Below are 21,649 nucleotides of genomic sequence, written 5' to 3' on the forward strand. Positions count from 1 at the left end.
AATTTGTCGTCTACCACCGTTTTAGTGCTTTTGCCTTTTTCTTTTCTTACCCAAAATATAATAGAGTTAATATTTATTTCTCTTCTTCTTCAAGATTTGGTCTATGTTTTGGACCAGGTAAGGTCAGGTCAGGTTCAGCATTGACTTCTCCCCTTTACTTAATATTTAACTACCTTACGAATAGGCTACAAACCCCGTAGAGTTTCTATACATGTCCAGAGTTGATTTTAGCTGACGAGTTGGTTCCGCCCACTTACTACCGTCATATCCAATCACAGAAGGAGGCGTACAGTATCAGCCGACATGTACATTTTGACCTTTGTTAAACAGTAAACAAGCGGCAATTATTATTCTTTAATAACAAAAAAGACAATAGCAAGACGTGTGCCGTGTTTGGAATCACATACTAAACAAAACATGAAGTTAAAGTGTTAAAGTATCATTAGCTGTTAAAATCAGTGTGTCTACGTGTAAGTGAGAATTCAAACACAACAATTTTAACGATTTTCTTAAATTAAGAATCAGTTTTTATGGAGATAGGCCTTCTAGGCCTAAATGGTAAACAGACGGAGTAGGATCCATAATTTAGAACATATTGTAACAAGAATATTTTAAACTTATATACCATAGATTCACGTGCAAACAAACTGAAGGTTAAAATTATATCTCCAACGGGATCGTTTGTAACAGTACATTTAAATAAACTAAGACTATTTGAGTATTAGAAACCGTTTACAATTATGTTTGTCTCTTTGTTTAGAAACACTTTCTGAAAGATGGGGGCTGACATCTTTCAGCTATTCAAGTGCCACTAGAGGTCAGCGGCAAGGTTACGAACTTCCAGTGATAAAAACTAAGGGTCTGTTCACCGCGGTGGGCAAATTGCACATATTCTATTATATAGCTTAGCGCTAAATTAAAACAAAGTTCCCATTTTACACTCATTACATAAAGCGGATTTTATTTTTATGATATTTCGTCCGACGGCTGATAAGATATACGAAACGTAAATATATATTCAATACTTGCAAATCACTCGTGAGTCGTGTATCACAGCACGCGAAGCGCACTGCATCTCACATGTCATGGAGCCAAAGTGGAGCCGTAACAATTCGATTGCTTCGAATTTCGCTGCGTATCTTACAGAAAAAAGCCACAAGTAAAATACCGATTCTTTACGATGATATTCATAAAGTTTTGGATCAAAAGACTCTTTCAGAATGTTTCTTAAAATATATTGGTTTTGGAAGAATTTATTGCAGTTAAACACAAAACAGAATTGCTTTGGTTTGTTTGAAATTTCGCTCAAAGCGACTGAAAGACTAACTGCGCTAGCCATCCCTAATTTAGCAGTGTAAGACTATGGGAAAGATAGCTAGTCATCACCACCCATCGCCAGTTTTTGGCCTACTCTTTTACCAACGAAAAGTGGGGTTGATCGTTACAGTGTCCTTGTCTGGCAGCATAGTGTGTCTCCTTGTGGGATTCCATGGTGGGTTAGGGGTTACTGAATTTGTCGCTCTTTTTTATGCACTATTATATTATATTATATTAAAATAAAAATAAAAACACTGATTGGAAGACTCTGTCTCACAATCACCATCACCTACTCTAATTGTACTTCGATTTCTCATTATTCATTAATGAGAGTGAAATTTTTGACGCAAATGTCTCCCTTTTTTATTGATCAGTGATTGGAGGGGCTTGCTGGTTCTTTCAAGTCAATCAAAATGTTACGTTTTGTCAAGATTGTTTTACGTGTGCTTGTTGTGGTGGCAAAGATCATGATGCATATGAGTGTCAATTGGACCCACATTGAATTAAATGTAATGGTTTCCCTCTCTTGCACTTTTGTTCTTACCTAAATGGTTGGGATGCAGACATATCTATCTGTGCATCCCTCCAGAGCCTTTCCATCGTTATGTATAGGGTCATCTGCCTTCTATGGTATCAAATGTTGACAAGTCCATGTCTACTCCTGTCTTTGTCCCTACTGTAGCATCTGATGAATGATCGGGCCATTCTTCATTGTTCCAAAAGTACAGGACTATTATTTGGTCATGCATTCAATCATTGCCATCTCTTTGTCTGAAAAGATCTGCTCAATCGACAGAGGGAATATTATGTGGAGGTCGATAGACTTCTTTTTGGTAAACAAAAACGTTATGGTGGAACACAAAAAGGCTCTACATCCAGTTCGCCTAAGACTAAATTAAAATGGCCGATTTAATACAGTAGAAGCGTCGAGGATTCTGTTCTAATATAAATAACATAAAGGCCTTGATCGATTTTTATTGCTTCTTATGCTTTTCTGACAGGAAGTATTCCGTCAGTCTTCCAATTCTGTCACCTTTCGGCAGTTTTCCTTGAATAGGAACAGTAATAACAGTTTGTGTGATGGACGAGTCCATTAAAGAGCCGCTTACTACACTACTGGGGACTTTCATATTTCATATCCATGGTCATATTTCCATGGGTTGCACCATTACTGTCTGTTATTGTTTTTACCTTTCACCGGGAGAGGTTATGATCAAACAGACATTTATATTTATTAGAATTACTTCTGTCTCCCCTCTTTATTTTCAGAAACTTTAATGGATATGGAATTGCTTATTGTGACCTAGTTCTCTTGCATATTCAGAAACGAACATCTCACTTTTCTTTGTCATTCATTTCTACCCGGGTTTTCTGAATATTTGGCGATGTTGGTATCAGTGTGAATGATTTTAGTGATCCAGCGGTTAGGACCATCTCCTATGACATTGTTTCTGTCCTGCCCATTTCTTATGCGGTTCATGAACCTATGACCAAGACTGGCTTCATGCCAGTTAGTAGTCAATTAGGAGTGAGCAACTTCGTGTGTTTGTGTGTGTTTTTCATAGCAAAGCCACATCGGGCTATCTGCTGAGCCCACCGAGGGGAATCGAACCCCTGATTTTAGCGTTGTAAATGCGTGGACATACCGCTGTACTAACGGTGAGCAAACAACTTCGTAACAAGCTGTTTCCATGTCAAATCTAATGTTGTTTGGCCATCTAGCTCCTGTAAGGATCAGAGGAAGTTGTCTAGACTACTCATAGGCCACAGTTTTTACCCATAATTTTCTTGTACTTGGGACTGACACTCAATGTGTTGCCTGTGTGACATTCTGGTCATAACTACCCATGTATTTTTTGTGCAGTCATTACGACTGCGAACGGTCGGAGCCATTTTAGCCATGTTTTTTCGTGGTTTACCTTTGACACTGTACTGTTCCCTTGGCAATGATCAAACTCTTCAAATTTATGTTATTTTTAACTTTCCTATTTCCCATATCTTCCTTCTTTTTAATATTTTCAGTGACTTTTCATGGAAAAAACAATTGAACATTTTGGTCTCTCTTTTTTTATTATTTGTTTTACCATTTTTGATAACTTCGTTTTTGTGTAGACCCAGCATGGTCAGGTGGTTAAGGAACTCGAATCGTTATCTGAGGGTCGCAGGTTTAAATTCCCATCACACCAAACATGCTCGCCCTTTTAGCCTTGTGAGCGTTATAATGTGACGATCAGTCTCACTATTCGTTGGCCAAAGATTGGCTCAAGAGTTGGCGGTGGGTGGTGATTATTAGCTGCTTTCCATTTCTTCTTACACTGCTAAATTAGGGACGGCTAGTGCAGATAGCTCTCGAGTAGCTTTGCGATAAATTCAAAACAAACCAAACCAATCGTTTTTGTGATTTTTAAAAAATATTTTCCCTTTTTAATGGTCTATTTAGTACAGATGTTTGTTTTTTGTTGTTGTTTTTTTAATTTCGCGCAAAGCTACTCGAGGGCTTTCTGCGCGAGCCGTCTCTAACTTAGCAGTGTAAGACTAGAGGAAAGCAGCTAGTCATCACCACCCACCGCCAACTCTTGGGCTATTCTTTTACCAACGAATAGTGGGATTGACCGTCACTTTATAACACAACCACGGCTGAAAGGGCGATTTTGTCTGCTGCGAACGAGATGCGTACCCGCGACCCTCAGATTACGAGACGCCTTAACCCACCCGGCCATGTCGGGCCTCTTAGCGCACCTAACCTTAGTGCTTTGCGCCTTGAAACACTAACCAATCAACAGACTTCATTGGAGAATGTACTAAGCGTGTTTATTGTTGGAAGAATTTATCCACGCGTACTGCACTATTTGTTGAGCACGTTTTGTCGGTATTAGAGTTAACCAAAGTTTTATCATTGGTTTTGTTGTAAATACACTCGTCTTATTTAACAATAATATTTTATTTCTATTTACTAATTATCGTTTATTGCCGAAAATAATTTCGTCCTCGTTACCAAAATCTGTCAACGTCAAAAACGTTTTGTCAAAATCATTAAATTTTATCAAACATCAAGACCGTTTTTGTTCGAATCACTACGTGTTACTTTACAACAAATGTACAGTTACTGTTTTACACCACTGAGTTTTTGTCCGAATCACGAAGTACTAGTTTACGTCAAGTAGGTTGCTATTGTTTAGCACTAAGACAGTTTTTTTTTTTTTTTTTTACTGGTTGATTACTGAGGAGAGATGGCCAAAAGAGTCGACCATCTCATCTCACCTGTAGCATAGATATTATTTCTGTTCATATTATACAAATGATCTTCGAGAAATTAATACATCTTCCATAGATTAATGGGAGAGCTTTGTTTCAATTAAAATAACCATAGCATTTCATGTTATTTGAGAATTAAAATTCTTAGAAACAAATTATCCCATCTCTGTTTTCTTTCTATCCCTCGTTGAACGTTAATGGAAGCAGCCGAGAAGAGCTCATCACAGCGCGAGCTCAAGATGCTCGTTTTGTAGTCCTTGATTTTAGCAACTGGTTGAAGGCTGGAGAAGCAGTGCACGTGGTTTTTATCTGGCGTAGGGACTTCGTTGAAGCTGATCGAGTATACCGCGAGGCCACACGACCGAATCAACCATCATATCTTTCATTGTAATAAGCACTGATCGACAAGTTCGACTTTAATAATAATAATAAGAGTTGCTAAGCCTAATGGGTCTCAGTTACTACGAGTTCCTGAACCATGGAAGATATTTTACTTTAATGTTACGTTATACATGTTTCTCTCAGGGTGTGTAACAAATTTAGTGTGAAAAGATTCACTTATCGAATGACAAGTTGGAACACAGACTGATCTTACATGAAATTGTGTGGTAGTTGAGGTAAGCGACCATCATGGAATACCATGAAGGTATCTTGCACTTTGGTTCAACAGACTTGCCAGGATCTCTTTACGAAACTCAGGGACATCGACAAACATCCGATTTCATTCATACTTCCCGCATATATCAGTATCATCCCGTGGACGATCATGTGACCTTCGTTCACAAGCGGGACAAAGACGCCATTTATGGGTAAGATTGTTTAGAGACATTATTCGACCTACTTTCTAATTCAAAGAACTAGCTCGAAGAGCAACGTTCTTATTGAAAGTGGAAATGCTTAAGAGTTATATTTAGGGACTTTGAATCCGGTTCAGTGATTACATTCAAGTATCACAGTTTAAAATAATTCCAAAAGTAATACACAATTTTATTTTCTGTTTAAGATCTAACTCTGTGTTAAATATATGTAATGATTTATTTTCAGTTTCAGCTATTATCTTGTTTTCAATATTAAAAAAATATTATTCTCAATTTAAAGAGTTATCCTGTGTTTTTCTTAATTCAAACTTTCATCCTGTCTTCGATGCGTATAATGTTTTAGTCTCAGTTTAAACAGGCCCAACGTGGTTAAGTGAATAAAGTGCTTGACTCGCAATCTCAGTGCTGCGGGCTCGAATCCCGTCACATCAAACTTGCTTGCCCTTTCAGCCTTGTGAGCATTATGATGTGACTGTCAATCTCATTATTCGTTGGTGAAAGGTTAGCCCAAGAGTTGGCGGTGGGTAGTGATGACTAGCTGCCTTCCCTCTAGTCTTACACTGCTAAATTAGAGAAATTCAAAACAAACAAACAAAACTATCAACCTGTCTTCGATGTGTATAGCGTTTCATTCTAAGTTTAATCTATCATCCTGTTTTTGATATATTTATAGTTTTATTTTAAGTTCAAACTGTCATCATGTTTTTGATATGTATAACATTTTATTATCAGTTCAAACTGTCATCCTGTTTTTGATATATGTATCGTTTTATTCTAAGTTCAAACTGTCATCATGTTTTTGATATGTATACCGTTTCATTCTCAGTTCAAACTGTCATTCTGTTTTTGATATATATATCGTTTTATTCTAAGTTCAAACTGTCATCATGTTTTTTATATGTGTAACGTTTTATTCTAAGTTCAAACTGTCATCCTGTTTTTGATATGTATACCGTTTCATTCTCAGTTCAAACTGTCATCCTGTTTTTGATATATATATCGTTTTATTCTAAGTTCAAACTGTCGTCATGTTTTTGATATGTATATCGTTTTATTCTCAGTTGAAACTGTCATCCTGTTTTTGATATGTATATCGTTTCATTCTCAGTTCAATCTGTCATCGTGTTTTTGATATGTATAACGTTTTATTCTCAGTTCAAACTGTCATCCTGTTTTTGATATATGTATCGTTTTATTCTAAGTTCAAACTGTCATCCTGTTTTCGACATGTATATCGTTTTATTCTAAGTTCAAACTGTCATCCTGTTTTCGACATGTATATCGTTTTATTCTAAGTTCAAACTGTCATCGTGTTTTTGATATGTATAACGTTTCATTCTCAGTTCAGACTGTCATCCTGGTTTTGATATATATATCGTTTCATTCTCAGTTCAAACTGTCATTCTGTTTTTGATATGTATAACGTTTCATTCTCAGTTCAGACTGTCATCCTGGTTTTGATATATATATCGTTTCATTCTCAGTTCAATCTGTCATCCTGGTTTTGATATGTATATCGTTTCATTCTCAGTTCAATCTGTCATTCTGTTTTTGATATGTATATCGTTTCATTCTCAGTTCAATCTGTCATCCTGGTTTTGATATATATATCGTTTCATTCTCAGTTCAAACTGTCATTCTGTTTTTGATATGTATAACGTTTCATTCTCAGTTCAGACTGTCATCCTGGTTTTGATATGTATACCGTTTCATTCTCAGTTCAAACTGTCATCCTGTTTTTGATATATATATCGTTTTATTCTAAGTTCAAACTGTCATCATGTTTTTGATATGTATATCGTTTTATTCTCAGTTGAAACTGTCATCCTGTTTTTGATATGTATATCGTTTCATTCTCAGTTCAATCTGTCATCGTGTTTTTGATATGTATATCGTTTCATTCTCAGTTCAATCTGTCATCCTGGTTTTGATATGTATACCGTTTCATTCTCAGTTCAAACTGTCATCCTGTTTTTGATATATATATCGTTTTATTCTAAGTTCAAACTGTCATCATGTTTTTGATATGTATATCGTTTTATTCTCAGTTGAAACTGTCATCCTGTTTTTGATATGTATATCGTTTCATTCTCAGTTCAATCTGTCATCCTGGTTTTGATATGTGTACCGTTTCATTCTCAGTTCAAACTGTCATCCTGTTTTTGATATATATATCGTTTTATTCTAAGTTCAAACTGTCATCATGTTTTTGATATGTATATCGTTTTATTCTCAGTTGAAACTGTCATCCTGTTTTTGATATGTATATCGTTTCATTCTCAGTTCAATCTGTCATCGTGTTTTTGATATGTATAACGTTTTATTCTCAGTTCAGACTGTCATCCTATTTGTGATATGTATAATGTTTTATTGTCAGTTTAAAGTAATTTTGGCTTCAATTCTCTCAATAACACAACGGTATTATAACTTCACACTCACATGGCTAAAAACCGAGTTTCGATAACCTTGGTGGGCAAAGCATAGATAGCCCTTGTATACGTTTGTGCATTATTCTAGATAATCAATTAATGAATCAGTTGTCTTCAGTAGGTATGAAGCTTTATTTTTAGATTGAACACTTATCTCCTGTTCAACAAGAAAAGTGCTTTATTTTCAGTTTAAATTGTTATCCTGTCTTCAACTGTTGTCGCAGCTTTTCTCTGTTATCTTCGATATCTACAGAATTTACTGTTTGTTTTATATAATCAGACGCTTGTACAGAACAACAGTAAATAGTTTTAATAGTAGTGTGTTGAACTAGATATAATTACGTAGGATGGTTACACAGGAAAATAAGTAAATAGTTTAGATCGTAGTGGATACACACAGAGATATAATGACGTGGGATGGTTACGCAGGGACATAACTAAGTTTTAATATTAGTGTGTTTACAGAGAGATGTAATTACGTAGGATGGTTACCCAGGGGCATAAGTAAACAGTTCTTATAGCAGTGTGTTTACACAGAGTTATAATTACGTAGGATGGGTACACAGGGTCAGAAGTAAGTACTTTAACAGTAGTGTGTTTATACAGAGATATAATTAAGTTGGATATGAGTAAGTAGTTTTAATAGTAGTTTGTTTACCCAGAGATATAATTACGTAGGATGGTTACACAGGGATATAAATAAGTTTTAATTTTAGTGTGTTTCCCCAGAGATATAATTACGTGCGATGGTTACACAGGAACGTAATTAAGTGGTTTTGATAGTAGTGTGCTTACCCAGAGATATAATTACGTACGATGGTTACACAGGAACATGTGTACATAGTCCTCTCAGTAGGATAATTCCGTAGACTAACGTGTAATTAGTCTTACAACTAAATTGAATAAGTCAAGTTAGTCCAATGTGGATGTGATGGATACGTCAGAATAATACGACGTTTCACGCATTAAAACAGTTAAGACGTCCTTTTTTTATTTATTTATTGACATATTCAGAATATAGTGATATTTTCTAATTGCTGGTTTACATAAATATCGAGACGCCTCAATAAAATACACACGACTTTATTTAATGTTTCATCTAACATTTAGAAACAATCATATTATCCTCGGCATTTGTTTGTCAGGTTGTAATTAACATCACTATAGTGAACAAAATCATTAGCGTGTGAGAATAATCTAATGTCAAGTTGTGTTTCACATTAGATTGTTTCAGGGAAGAGGTTAACATTACTTTGTCTTAATTCAGTGAAGAGGTTAAGTGTTATACTTTTTCACTTTTGTTCCCTGTCGCGCCAAACATGCTCGCCCTTTCAGCCGTGGGAGCGTTATAAGTGACGGTCAATCCCACTATTCGTTGGTAAAAGAGTAGCCCAAGAGTTGGCGGTGGGTGGTGATGACTAGCTGCCTTTCCTCTAGTCTTACACTACTAAATTAGGGACGGCTAGCACAGATAGCCCTCGAGTAGCTTTGTGCGAAATTCAAACAAACAAACGTTTCACTTTTGTGAAATGTTTAAGTTTTATAAGTGGATAAATTAGATCAGTTTTTGAAACAAGATAAATGATACTGTGAACCACCTAAGAGACCACTGGAATGTTTGACCACATATTAAACCGTATGCACAATTAGTTGTTGCTTTAAGTTGGATTATCTTTGTGGTATCATCTAGTCACTTCTAAAAATGTACTACTGTCGTTAGTTTATCGAGTAATCATTTAATATAATTCATTTTCGTAGTTAATTTAGTCAGACACTTCATTGGATGTATTGTGATTGTTAGTATAGTCAGTCACATCTCAAGTTGTATAATTGTTGTTAGTTTAGTCAGTCACATCACAAATCGTATTGTTGTTCGTTAGCTTAGTCAGTCACGTCACAAGTTGTGTTATTGTTGTTAGTTGGTTTAGTCAGTCATATCACAAGTTGTATTATTGTTGTTAGTTTAGTCAGTCACATTACAAGTCATTATTTTTGTTATAGTAGTGAGTCACATCACAAGTCGTATTGCTGTTAATTAGTTTAGTCAGTCACATCCCCGCCTCCCGCTAGTACAGCGGTATGCCTCCGGATTACAACGCTAAAATCAGGGATTCGATTCCTCTCGGTGGGCTGAGCAGATAGCCCGATGTGGCTTTTCTATAAGAAAAACACTCTAAAAACACACGCACAGTCACGTCCCAACTTGTATTATTGTTAGCTGGTTTACTCAGTCACATCACAAGTTGCATTATTGTTGTTAGTTTAATCAGTCACATCACAAGTTTTATAATTGTTGTTAGTTAGTTTAGTCAGTCACAAGTTATAAAATTGTTGTTAGTTTAGTCGATAACGTCACAAGTTCTTTTTATTGTTAGTTAGTTTAGTCAGTCACATCACAAACTGTTTTATTGTTAATTAGTTTAGTCAGTCACGTCCCAAATTGAATTATTGTTTGTCAGTTAGCCTATCACATCACAAGTCGTATTGTTGTTAATTAGTTAGTCAGTCACGTTACAAATTGTATTATTGTTAGTTTAGTCAGTCACATCACAAATCATGTTATTGTTGTTAGTTTATTCAGTCACATCGCAAGTCGTATTGTTGTTAATTAGTTTAGTCAGTCACGTTACAAGTCATGTTATTGTTGTTAGTCAGTCATATCACAAGTTGTATTATTGTTGTTAGTTTAGTCAGCCACATGAGAAGTTGTATTATTGTTGCTAGTTTAGTCAATCACATCAGAAGCTGTATTATGGTTGTTAGTTAGATTAGTCAGTCATATCACAAGTCATGTTATTGTTGTTATTTAGTTTAGTCAGTTACATCAAAGCTGTTGTTTGTTAACCGCTATGTTACTAAGTAGTAGATTCTTGCGAGACATAAGTATCTTTCATCAGTAGTGTGGGGGTTGGAATGGAAATGTTCATTTCACTCTATATTGTTTGCTGCGTCAGTTGTGTATAACCAAATTTTGCCCCCTCTGGTTTCAGACATCCTTTATTCCCCCTGTTGGCGTTGATTTTCGAGAAGTGCGAATTAGCGACAACCGCGCTTCGTGAACATGATGATTTCGCCGATAAATTGTACTCTTCGGTGTCCTTCAACGATGATGTAGAACACTTTGTTAAACAGGTAATGTCCAATGTATTTTGTGTTCCTCACGTACAAATTTTATAGACTTTAACTATTACATGTTAAATAAGTAGTTAGTTCTGTATGGTTTATGTTTTTTACACACAACCTGTTAACGGGTACGTTGTTTCACTACTCGAATCTCTTTGGAAAGCTAATGTTTTTATCTGGTCTTTATATAATTCTGTAGAACCAAAACGATTTTTTAAAAGCCATTTTTAAGCTATTGTTCACACTGCACTGTTTCATTTTTGTATTTATAACAAAGTGCACGTTGGAACTGGTTTTATTTATTAGCAATAGAATTAAAAAAAAATGTTTACGAATTCAATGTTTTATAGAGTTTGAAGAAGAATGTAAGAGTTTACTAGTTATACTGGGAGAGATGTTTGTACTAGTTATACTGCGAGAGATGTTTGTACTAGTTATACTGGGAGATATGTTTGTACTAGTTAGACTGGGAAAGATGTTTGTACTAGTTAGACTGGGAGAGATGTTTGTAGTAGTTAGACAAGGATACATATTTGTACTAGTTAGACTGGGAGAGATGTTTGTACTAGTTAGACAAGGAGAGATATTTGTACTAGTTAGACAAGGAGACATATTTGTACTAGTTAGACTGGGAGAGATGTTTGTACTAGTTAGACAAGGAGAGATATTTGTACTAGTTAGACTGGGAGAGATATTTCTACTAGTTAGACTGGGAGAGATATTTGTACTAGTTAGACAAGGAGACATATTTGTACTAGTTAGACTGGGAGAGATGTTTGTACTAGTTAGACTGGGAGAGATATTTGTACTAGTTAGACAAGGAGACATATTTGTACTAGTTAGATTGGGAGAGATGTTTGTACTAGTTAGACTGGGAGAGATATTTCTACTAGTTAGACAAGGAGACATATTTGTACTAGTTAGACTGGGAGAGATATTTGTACTAGTTAGACAAGGAGACATATTTGTACTAGTTAGACTGGGAGAGATATTTGTACTAGTTAGACAAGGAGACATATTTGTACTAGTTAGACTGGGAGAGATATTTGTACTAGTTAGACTGGGAGAGATATTTGTACTAGTTAGACAAGGAGACATATTTGTACTAGTTAGACAAGTAGACATATTTGTACTAGTTAGACTGGGAGAGATGTTTGTACTAGTTAGACTGGGAGAGATATTTGTACTAGTTAGACAAGGAGACATATTTGTACTAGTTAGACTGGGAGAGATATTTGTACTAGTTAGACAAGGAGACATATTTGTACTAGTTAGACTGGGAGAGATATTTGTACTAGTTAGACAAGGAGACATATTTGTACTAGTTAGACAAGGAGACATATTTGTACTAGTTAGACTGGGAGAGATGTTTGTACTAGTTAGACAAGGAGAGATATTTGTACTAGTTAGACAAGGAGAGATATTTGTACTAGTTAGACAAGGAGACATATTTGTACTAGTTAGACTGGGAGAGATATTTGTACTAGTTAGACTGGGAGAGATATTTGTACTAGTTAGACAAGGAGACATATTTGTACTAGTTAGACTGGGAGAGATGTTTGTACTAGTTAGACTGGAAGAGATATTTGTACTAGTTAGACAAGGAGACATATTTGTACTAGTTAGACAAGGAGACATATTTGTACTAGTTAGACTGGGAGAGATGTTTGTATTAGTTAGACAAGGAGAGATATTTGTACTAGTTAGACAAGGAGACATATTTGTACTAGTTAGACTGGGAGAGATATTTGTACTAGTTAGACTGGGAGACATATTTGTACTAGTTAGACAAGAAGACATATTTGTACTAGTTAGACTGGGAGAGATGTTTGTACTAGTTAGACAAGGAGAGATATTTGTACTAGTTAGACAAGGAGACATATTTGTACTAGTTAGACTGGGAGAGATGTTTGTACTAGTTAGACTGGGAGAGATATTTGTACCAGTTAGACTGGGAGAGATATTTGTACTAGTTAGACAAGGAGACATATTTGTACTAGTTAAGACTGGGAGAGATGTTTGTACTAGTTAGACTGGGAGAGATATTTGTACTAGTTAGACAAGGAGACATATTTGTACTAGTTAGACAAGGAGACATATTTGTACTAGTTAGACAAGGAGACATATTTGTACTAGTTAGACTGGGAGAGATGTTTGTACTAGTTAGACAAGGAGAGATATTTGTACTAGTTAGACAAGGAGACATATTTGTACTAGTTAGACTGGGAGAGATATTTGTACTAGTTAGACTGGGAGAGATATTTGTACTAGTTAGACAAGGAGACATATTTGTACTAGTTAGACTGGGAGAGATGTTTGTACTAGTTAGACAAGGAGAGATATTTGTACCAGTACAAGGAGAGATAGTTAGACAAGGAGACATATTTGTACTAGTTAGACTGGGAGAGATGTTTGTACTAGTTAGACTGGGAGAGATATTTGTACTAGTTAGACAAGGAGACATATTTGTACTAGTTAGACTGGGAGAGATATTTGTACTAGTTAGACAAGGAGACATATTTGTACTAGTTAGACTGGGAGAGATATTTGTACTAGTTAGACAAGGAGACATATTTGTACTAGTTAGACAAGGAGACATATTTGTACTAGTTAGACTGGGAGAGATGTTTGTACTAGTTAGACAAGGAGACATATTTGTACTAGTTAGACTGGGAGAGATGTTTGTACTAGTTAGACAAGGAGAGATATTTGTACTAGTTAGACAAGGAGACATATTTGTACTAGTTAGACTGGGAGAGATATTTGTACTAGTTAGACAAGGAGACATATTTGTACTAGTTAGACTGGGAGAGATATTTGAACTAGTTAGACAAGGAGAGATATTTGTACTAGTTAGACTGGGAGAGATATTTGTACTAGTTAGACAAGGAGAGATATTTGTACTAGTTAGACAAGGAGAGATATTTGTACTAGTTAGACTGGGAGAGATGTTTGTACTAGTTAGACTGGGAGAGATATTTGTACTAGTTAGACAAGGAGACATATTTGTACTAGTTAGACTGGGAGAGATATTTGTACTAGTTAGACAAGGAGACATATTTGTACTAGTTAGACAAGGAGAGATGTTTGTACTAGTTAGACAAGGAGACATATTTGTACTAGTTAAGACTGGGAGAGATGTTTGTACTAGTTAGACTGGGAGAGATATTTGTACTAGTTAGACAAGGAGACATATTTGTACTAGTTAGACAAGGAGACATATTTGTACTAGTTAGACAAGGAGACATATTTGTACTAGTTAGACTGGGAGAGATGTTTGTACTAGTTAGACAAGGAGAGATATTTGTACTAGTTAGACAAGGAGACATATTTGTACTAGTTAGACTGGGAGAGATATTTGTACTAGTTAGACAAGGATACATATTTGTACTAGTTAGACTGGGAGAGATGTTTGTACTAGTTAGACAAGGAGAGATATTTGTACTAGTTAGACAAGGAGACATATTTGTACTAGTTAGACTGGGAGAGATATTTGTACTAGTTAGACTGGGAGACATATTTGTACTAGTTAGACAAGAAGACATATTTGTACTAGTTAGACTGGGAGAGATGTTTGTACTAGTTAGACAAGGAGAGATATTTGTACTAGTTAGACAAGGAGACATATTTGTACTAGTTAGACTGGGAGAGATATTTGTACTAGTTAGACTGGGAGAGATATTTGTACTAGTTAGACTGGGAGAGATATTTGTACTAGTTAGAAAAGGAGACATATTTGTACTAGTTAGACAAGGAGACATATTTGTACTAGTTAGACAAGGAGACATATTTGTACTAGTTAGACTGGGAGAGATGTTTGTACTAGTTAGACAAGGAGAGATATTTGTACTAGTTAGACAAGGAGACATATTTGTACTAGTTAGACTGGGAGAGATATTTGTACTAGTTAGACAAGGATACATATTTGTACTAGTTAGACTGGGAGAGATGTTTGTACTAGTTAGACAAGGAGAGATATTTGTACTAGTTAGACTGGGAGAGATGTTTGTACTAGTTAGACAAGGAGAGATATTTGTACTAGTTAGACAAGGAGACATATTTGTACTAGTTAGACTGGGAGAGATATTTTTACTAGTTAGACAAGGAGACATATTTGTACTAGTTAGACTGGGAGAGATATTTGAACTAATTAGACAAGGAGAGATATTTGTACTAGTTAGACTGGGAGAGATATTTGTACTAGTTAGACAAGGAGAGATATTTGTACTAGTTAGACAAGGAGAGATATTTGTACTAGTTAGACTGGGAGAGATGTTTGTACTAGTTAGACTGGGAGAGATATTTGTACTAGTTAGACAAGGAGACATATTTGTACTAGTTAGACTGGGAGAGATATTTGTACTAGTTAGACAAGGAGACATATTTGTACTAGTTAGACAAGGAGAGATGTTTGTACTAGTTAGACAAGGAGAGATATTTGTACTAGTCAGACAAGGAAACATATTTGTACTAGTTAGACTGGGAGAGATATTTGTACTAGTTAGACTGGGAGAGATATTTGTACTAGTTAGACAAGGAGACATATTTGTACTAGTTAGACAAGGAGAGATATTTGTACTAGTTACACAAGGAGACATATTTGTACTAGTTAGACTGGGAGAGATATTTGTACTAGTTAGACAAGGAGACATATTTGTACTAGTTAGACTGGGAGAGATATTTGTACTAGTTAGACTGGGAGAGATATTTGTACTAGTTAGACAAGGAGACATATTTGTACTAGTTAGACAGGGAGACATATTTGTACTAGTTAGACAAGGAGACATATTTGTACTAGTTAGACAAGGAGACATATTTGTACTAGTTAGACTGGGAGAGATGTTTGTACTAGTTAGACAAGGAGAGATATTTGTACTAGTTAGACAAGGAGAGATATTTGTACTAGTTAGACTGGGAGAGATATTTGTACTAGTTAGACTGGGAGAGATATTTGTACTAGTTAGACAAGGAGACATATTTGTACTAGTTAGACTGGGAGAGATGTTTGTACTAGTTAGACAAGGAGAGATATTTGTACTAGTTAGACAAGGAGACATATTTGTACTAGTTATACTGAGAGAGATATTTGTACTAGTTCGACAAGGAGACATATTTGTACTAGTTAGACTGGGAGAGATATTTGAACTAATTAGACAAGGAGAGATATTTGTACTATTTAGACTGGGAGAGATATTTGTACTAGTTAGACAAGGAGAGATATTTGTACTAGTTAGACTGGGAGAGATATTTGTACTAGTTAGACTGGGAGAGATGTTTGTACTAGTTAGACTGGGAGAGATATTTGTACTAGTTAGACAAGGAGAGATATTTGTACTAGTTAGATTGGGAGAGATATTTGTACTAGTTAGACAAGGAGAGATATTTGTACTAGTTAGACAAGGAGAGATATTTGTACTAGTTAGACTGGGAGAGATATTTGTACTAGTTAGACTGGGAGAGATGTTTGTAATAGTTAGACAAGGAGAGATATTTGTACTAGTTAGACAAGGAGACATATTTGTACTAGTTATACTGAGAGAGATATTTGTACTAGTTAGACAAGGAGACATATTTGTACTAGTTAGACTGGGAGAGATATTTGAACTAATTAGACAAGGAGAGATATTTGTACTAGTTAGACTGGGAGAGATATTTGTACTAGTTAGACAAGGAGAGATATTTGTACTAGTTAGACTGGGAGAGATATTTGTACTAGTTAGACTGGGAGAGATGTTTGTACTAGTTAGACTGGGAGAGATATTTGTACTAGTTAGACAAGGAGAGATATTTGTACTAGTTAGACAAGGAGAGATATTTGTACTAGTTAGACAAGGAGAGATATTTGTACTAGTTAGACAAGGAGAGATATTTGTACTAGTTAGACAAGGAGATATATTTGTACTAGTTAGACTGGGAGAGATATTTGTACTAGTTAGACAAGGAGAGATATTTGTACTAGTTAGACTGGAAGAGATATTTGTACTAGTTAGACAAGGAGAGATATTTGTACTAGTTAGACTGGGAGAGATATTTGTACTAGTTAGACAAGGAGAGATATTTGTACTAGTTAGACAAGGAGAGATATTTGTACTAGTTAGACTGGGAGAGATATTTGTACTAGTTAGACTGGGAGAGATATTTGTACTAGTTAGACTGGGAGAGATATTTGTACTAGTTAGACTGGGTGAGATATTTCTACTAGTTAGACAAGGAGAGATATTTGTACTAGTTAGACTGGGAGAGATATTTGTACTAGTTAGACAAGGAGAGATATTTGTACTAGTTAGACTGGGAGAGATATTTGTACTAGTTAGACAAGGAGAGATATTTGTACTAGTTAGACTGGGAGAGATATTTGTACTAGTTAGACTGGGAGAGATATTTGTACTAGTTAGACAAGGAGAGATATTTGTACTAGTTAGACTGGGAGAGATATTTGTACTAGTTAGACAAGGAGAGATATTTGTACTAGTTAGACTGGGAGAGATATTTGTACTAGTTAGACTGGGAGAGATATTTGTACTAGTTTGACAAGGAGAGATATTTGTACTAGTTTGACAAGGATACATATTTGTACTAGTTTGACAAGGATACATATTTGTACTAGTTAGAGTAGGAGAGATGTTTGTTGTAGTTAGACTGAGAGAGATGTTTGTACAAGTTAGAATCGGAGAGATGTTTGTACTCGTTAGAGTGATAGAGATGTTTGTACTAGTTAGACCAGGAAAGATGGTTGTATTAGTTAGAATGAGAGAAATGTTCTTACAATTGAGTCTGGGAGAGATGTGTGTACTGCTTAGACTGAGAAAGATGTTTGTACTAGTTAGACCAGGAAAGATGGTTGTATTAGTTAGAATGAGAGAAATGTTCTTACAATTGAGACTGGGAGAGATGTGTGTACTGCTTGGACTGAGAAAGATTTTATACTGGTTATACAGACAGAGGTGTTTGTGTTAGTTACATTAGAGGAGATGCTTATAGAAGCTAGAATGGGAGAGATGTTCCTACTAGTTAGAAAGAGATGTTTATACATATTAGACTGGGAGAGATGTTTTTGCTAGTTAGACTGGAAGGGATGTTTGTACAAGTTAGACAGATAAAGATGTTTATACTTGTTAGACATAAAAAGATGTTTGTACTAGTTAGACTGCGAGAGATGTTTGTACTAGTTCGACTGGGAGATAATTTTGTATTAGAAGGTCTGGGAGAGATGTTTGTACCAATAAGATTAGAAGTTATGTTTGTACTAGCTATACTGGAAAAGATGTTTGTACTAGGAGACTGGGAGATATGTTTTTACTAGTTAGTCTGGGAGTGATGTTTGTACTAGTTATTCTGGGAGTGATGTTTGTACTAGTTAGTCTGGGAGTGATGTTGGTACCAGTTGGAGTGGGAGAGGTGTTTTTAAACTTTATATAGTCTAGTCTGTACAACTACTCTTTATAATACAAATAGTTCATTTTTCATTTCAGATAAAAGAAGAAAACCATTATTATGCCCAAAATTATGAATTAGACAGCGTTGTAAGTATTCTTTAGAATTTGTATATACCAGTTACTTCACTGTATAGTGTGTATGTCGTAGTTATACTACTGTACTGTGTATATACTAGTTACTTACTGTATGGTGTGTATGTTGTAGTTACACTACTGTACTGTGTGTATATACGAGTAAGTTCACTGTATAGTGTGTATGTTGTAGTTACACTACTGTACTCTGTGTATATACTAGTTACTTTACTGTATAGTGTGTATGTTGTAGTTACACTACTGTACTGTGTGTATATACGAGTAAGTTCACTGTATAGTGTGTATGTTGTAGTTACACTACTGTACTGTGTGTATATACTACTTAATTCACTGTATAGTGTGTATGTTGTAGTTATACTACTGTACTGTGTGTATATACTAGTTATTTCATTGTATAGTGTGTATGTTGTAGTTACACTACTGTACTGTGTGTATGTACTAGTTACCTCATTGTATAATGCGTATGTTGTAGTTACACTACTGTACTGTGTGTATATATGAGTAAGTTCACTGTATAGTGTGTATGCTGTAGTTACACTACTGTACTGTGTGTATATACTAGTTACTTCACTGTATAGTGTGTATGTTGTGGTTATACTACTGTACTTGTGTTGTATGTACCAGTTACTTCATTGTATAAAGCGTATGTTGTAGTTACACTACTGTACTGTGTGTATATACTAGTTACTTCACTGTATAGTGTGTATGTTGTAGTTATACTACTGTACTGTGTGTATATAGTAGTTACTTCACTCTATAGTGATGTGTATGTTGTAGTTATACTACTGTACTGTGTACATATACTAGTTACTTCACTCTATAGTGTGTATGTCGTAGTTATACTACTGTACTGTGTATATACTAGTTACTTCACTGTATAGTGTGTATGTTGAAGTTACACTACTGTACTGTGTATATATACTAGTTACTTCACTGTATAATACCTATGTTGTAGTTACACTGCTGTACTGTGTGTATATACTAGTTAATTCACTGTATAGTGTGTATGTCGTAGTTATACTACTGTACTGTGTATATACTAGTAACTTACTATATAGTGTGTATGTTATAGTTACACTACTGTACTGTGTGTATATACGAGTAAGTTCACTGTATAGTATGTATGTTGTAGTTACACTACTGTACAGTGTGTATATACTAGTTACTTCATTGTATAGTGTGTATGTTGTAGTTACACTACTGTACTGTGTGTATGTACTAGTTACTTAACTGTATAGTGTGTATGTACTAGTTACTTAACTGTATAGTGTGTATGTTGTAGTCACACTACTGTACTGTGTGTACATACTAGTTACTTCATTGTATAATGCGTATGTTGTAGTGATACTACTGTACTGTGTGGATATACTAGTTACAGGTAAACATCGATATAAAACGCATCGATAAAGCGCGATAATCAGTTGGGCGCGATGGGGTCTGAGTACCCAAATTTTTTTGGGTTTTTACGGAAGCCGCCGCTTAATATTACCACTGCTTAATGTAATCAGCCGGTTAATGTGATCAAAAATCAAAAACCAAATCCATTTCAATCTTTTTGTATGGTTTTCAAGCACTGAATTCGTTTTTAAACTTTGCCATGACATTTTTTTATCTGGTAATTATTTGACTTCTGTTTGTACTTAGATTTTAATAATTAGTAAATAAATTATCAAAATTAATTACTATATGTATTAACTTTTAAAATTGAACTAATTTTAATCAGCGTCTAATCGTAAAAACGATCACATGATTGCTCTGACGGAACTACTTTTAGAATATCAGCCCCATCAAAGTAATGAATTCGATAAATTTCTTTAGAATTCTGCTTTTTACATTTAATTTCAGTCTTAAAATTGAGTTTAATAAATAAAAATCAATAAAAAATGCTATATCATTGGTGTAAGTAGGTTTGTTTGTTTTTCTTTATTTCACTATAAAACGCGTAAATTTTGCATTATCGCTCACCCCGAGGGTCAAAAAAATATATAATCAAATCGGTATAAGACGCAATCAGATACAACGCGGTCGAATTTTTTGGACCCCAACTAGCGCCTTACATCGATGTTTGACTGTACTTCACTGTATAGTGTGTATGTTGTAGTTATACTACATTACTGTGTGTATGTATATAGTAGTTACTTCACTGTATAGTGTGTGTTTTGTTGTTATACTACTATATTGTGTCTATATACTAGTTTCTTCAGTGTATAGTGTGTATGTTGTAGTTATACTACTATATTGTGTATATATACTAGTTACTTCACTCTATAGTGTGTATGTTGTAGTTATACTACTGTACTGTGTGTATATACTAGTTACTTCACTGAAAAGTGTGTATGTTGTAGTTATACTACTGTACTGTGTGTATATACTAGTTACTTCACTGAAAAGTGTGTATGTTGTAGTTATACTACTGTGCTGTGTATATACTAGTTACTTCACTGTATAGTGTGTATGTTGAAGTTACACTACTGTACTGTGTATATATACTAGTTACTTCACTGTATACTATCCATGTAGTTACACTACTGTTCTGTGTGTATGTACTAGTTACTTCACTGTATAATGCGTATGTTGTAGTTATACTACTGTACTGTGTGTATGTATATAGTAGTTACTTCACTGTATAGAGTGTGTGTTGTAGTTATACTACTATATTGTGTATATATACTAGTTACTTCACTATATAGTGTGTATGTTGTAGTTATACTACTGTACTATGTGTAGAAAGTAGTTACTTCACTCTATAGTGTGTATGTTGTAGTTATACTACTGTACTGTGTATATACCAGTTACTTCATTGTATAATGCGTATGTTGTATGTTGTAGTTACACTACTGTACTGTGTGTATATACTACTTATTTCACTGTATAGTGTGCATGTTGTAGTTACACGACTGTACTGGTGGTATATACTAGTTATTTCACTGTATAGTGTGTATGTTGTAGTTACACTACTGTACTGTGTGTATATTCTAGTTACTTTACTATATAGTGTGTGTGTTGTAGTTATTCTACTATATTCTGTGTATATACTAGTTACTTAACTGTATAGTGTGTATGTAGTAGTTACACTACTGTACTGTGTGTATGTACTAGTTACTTCACTGTATAATACCTAAGTTGTAGTTACACTACTGTACTGTGTGTATATACTAGTTACTTCACTGTATAGTGT

General features: G+C 34.9%; 1 protein-coding gene across 2 annotated transcripts in view; it reads left to right on the forward strand.

Annotated features, from left to right (window-relative positions):
• The first annotated feature begins 4,795 nt into the window (after window positions 1-4,795).
• Window positions 4,796-21,649, forward strand: part of LOC143226605 (homeobox protein Meis1-like) — a 97,386-nt gene continuing 80,532 nt past the window's right edge. For both annotated transcript variants that reach the window (XM_076457801.1, XM_076457802.1), the window contains exons 1-3: window positions 4,796-5,381; window positions 10,810-10,951; window positions 18,415-18,465. In XM_076457801.1, the coding sequence (XP_076313916.1) occupies window positions 5,203-5,381; window positions 10,810-10,951; window positions 18,415-18,465 (372 nt within the window). In that variant the 5' untranslated portion in view covers window positions 4,796-5,202. The remainder of the gene's footprint in view (window positions 5,382-10,809; window positions 10,952-18,414; window positions 18,466-21,649) is intronic.

The sequence above is a fragment of the Tachypleus tridentatus genome, chromosome 9, assembly GCF_004210375.1.
Source record: "Tachypleus tridentatus isolate NWPU-2018 chromosome 9, ASM421037v1, whole genome shotgun sequence".
Taxonomy (NCBI): Eukaryota; Metazoa; Arthropoda; class Merostomata; order Xiphosura; family Limulidae; genus Tachypleus; species Tachypleus tridentatus.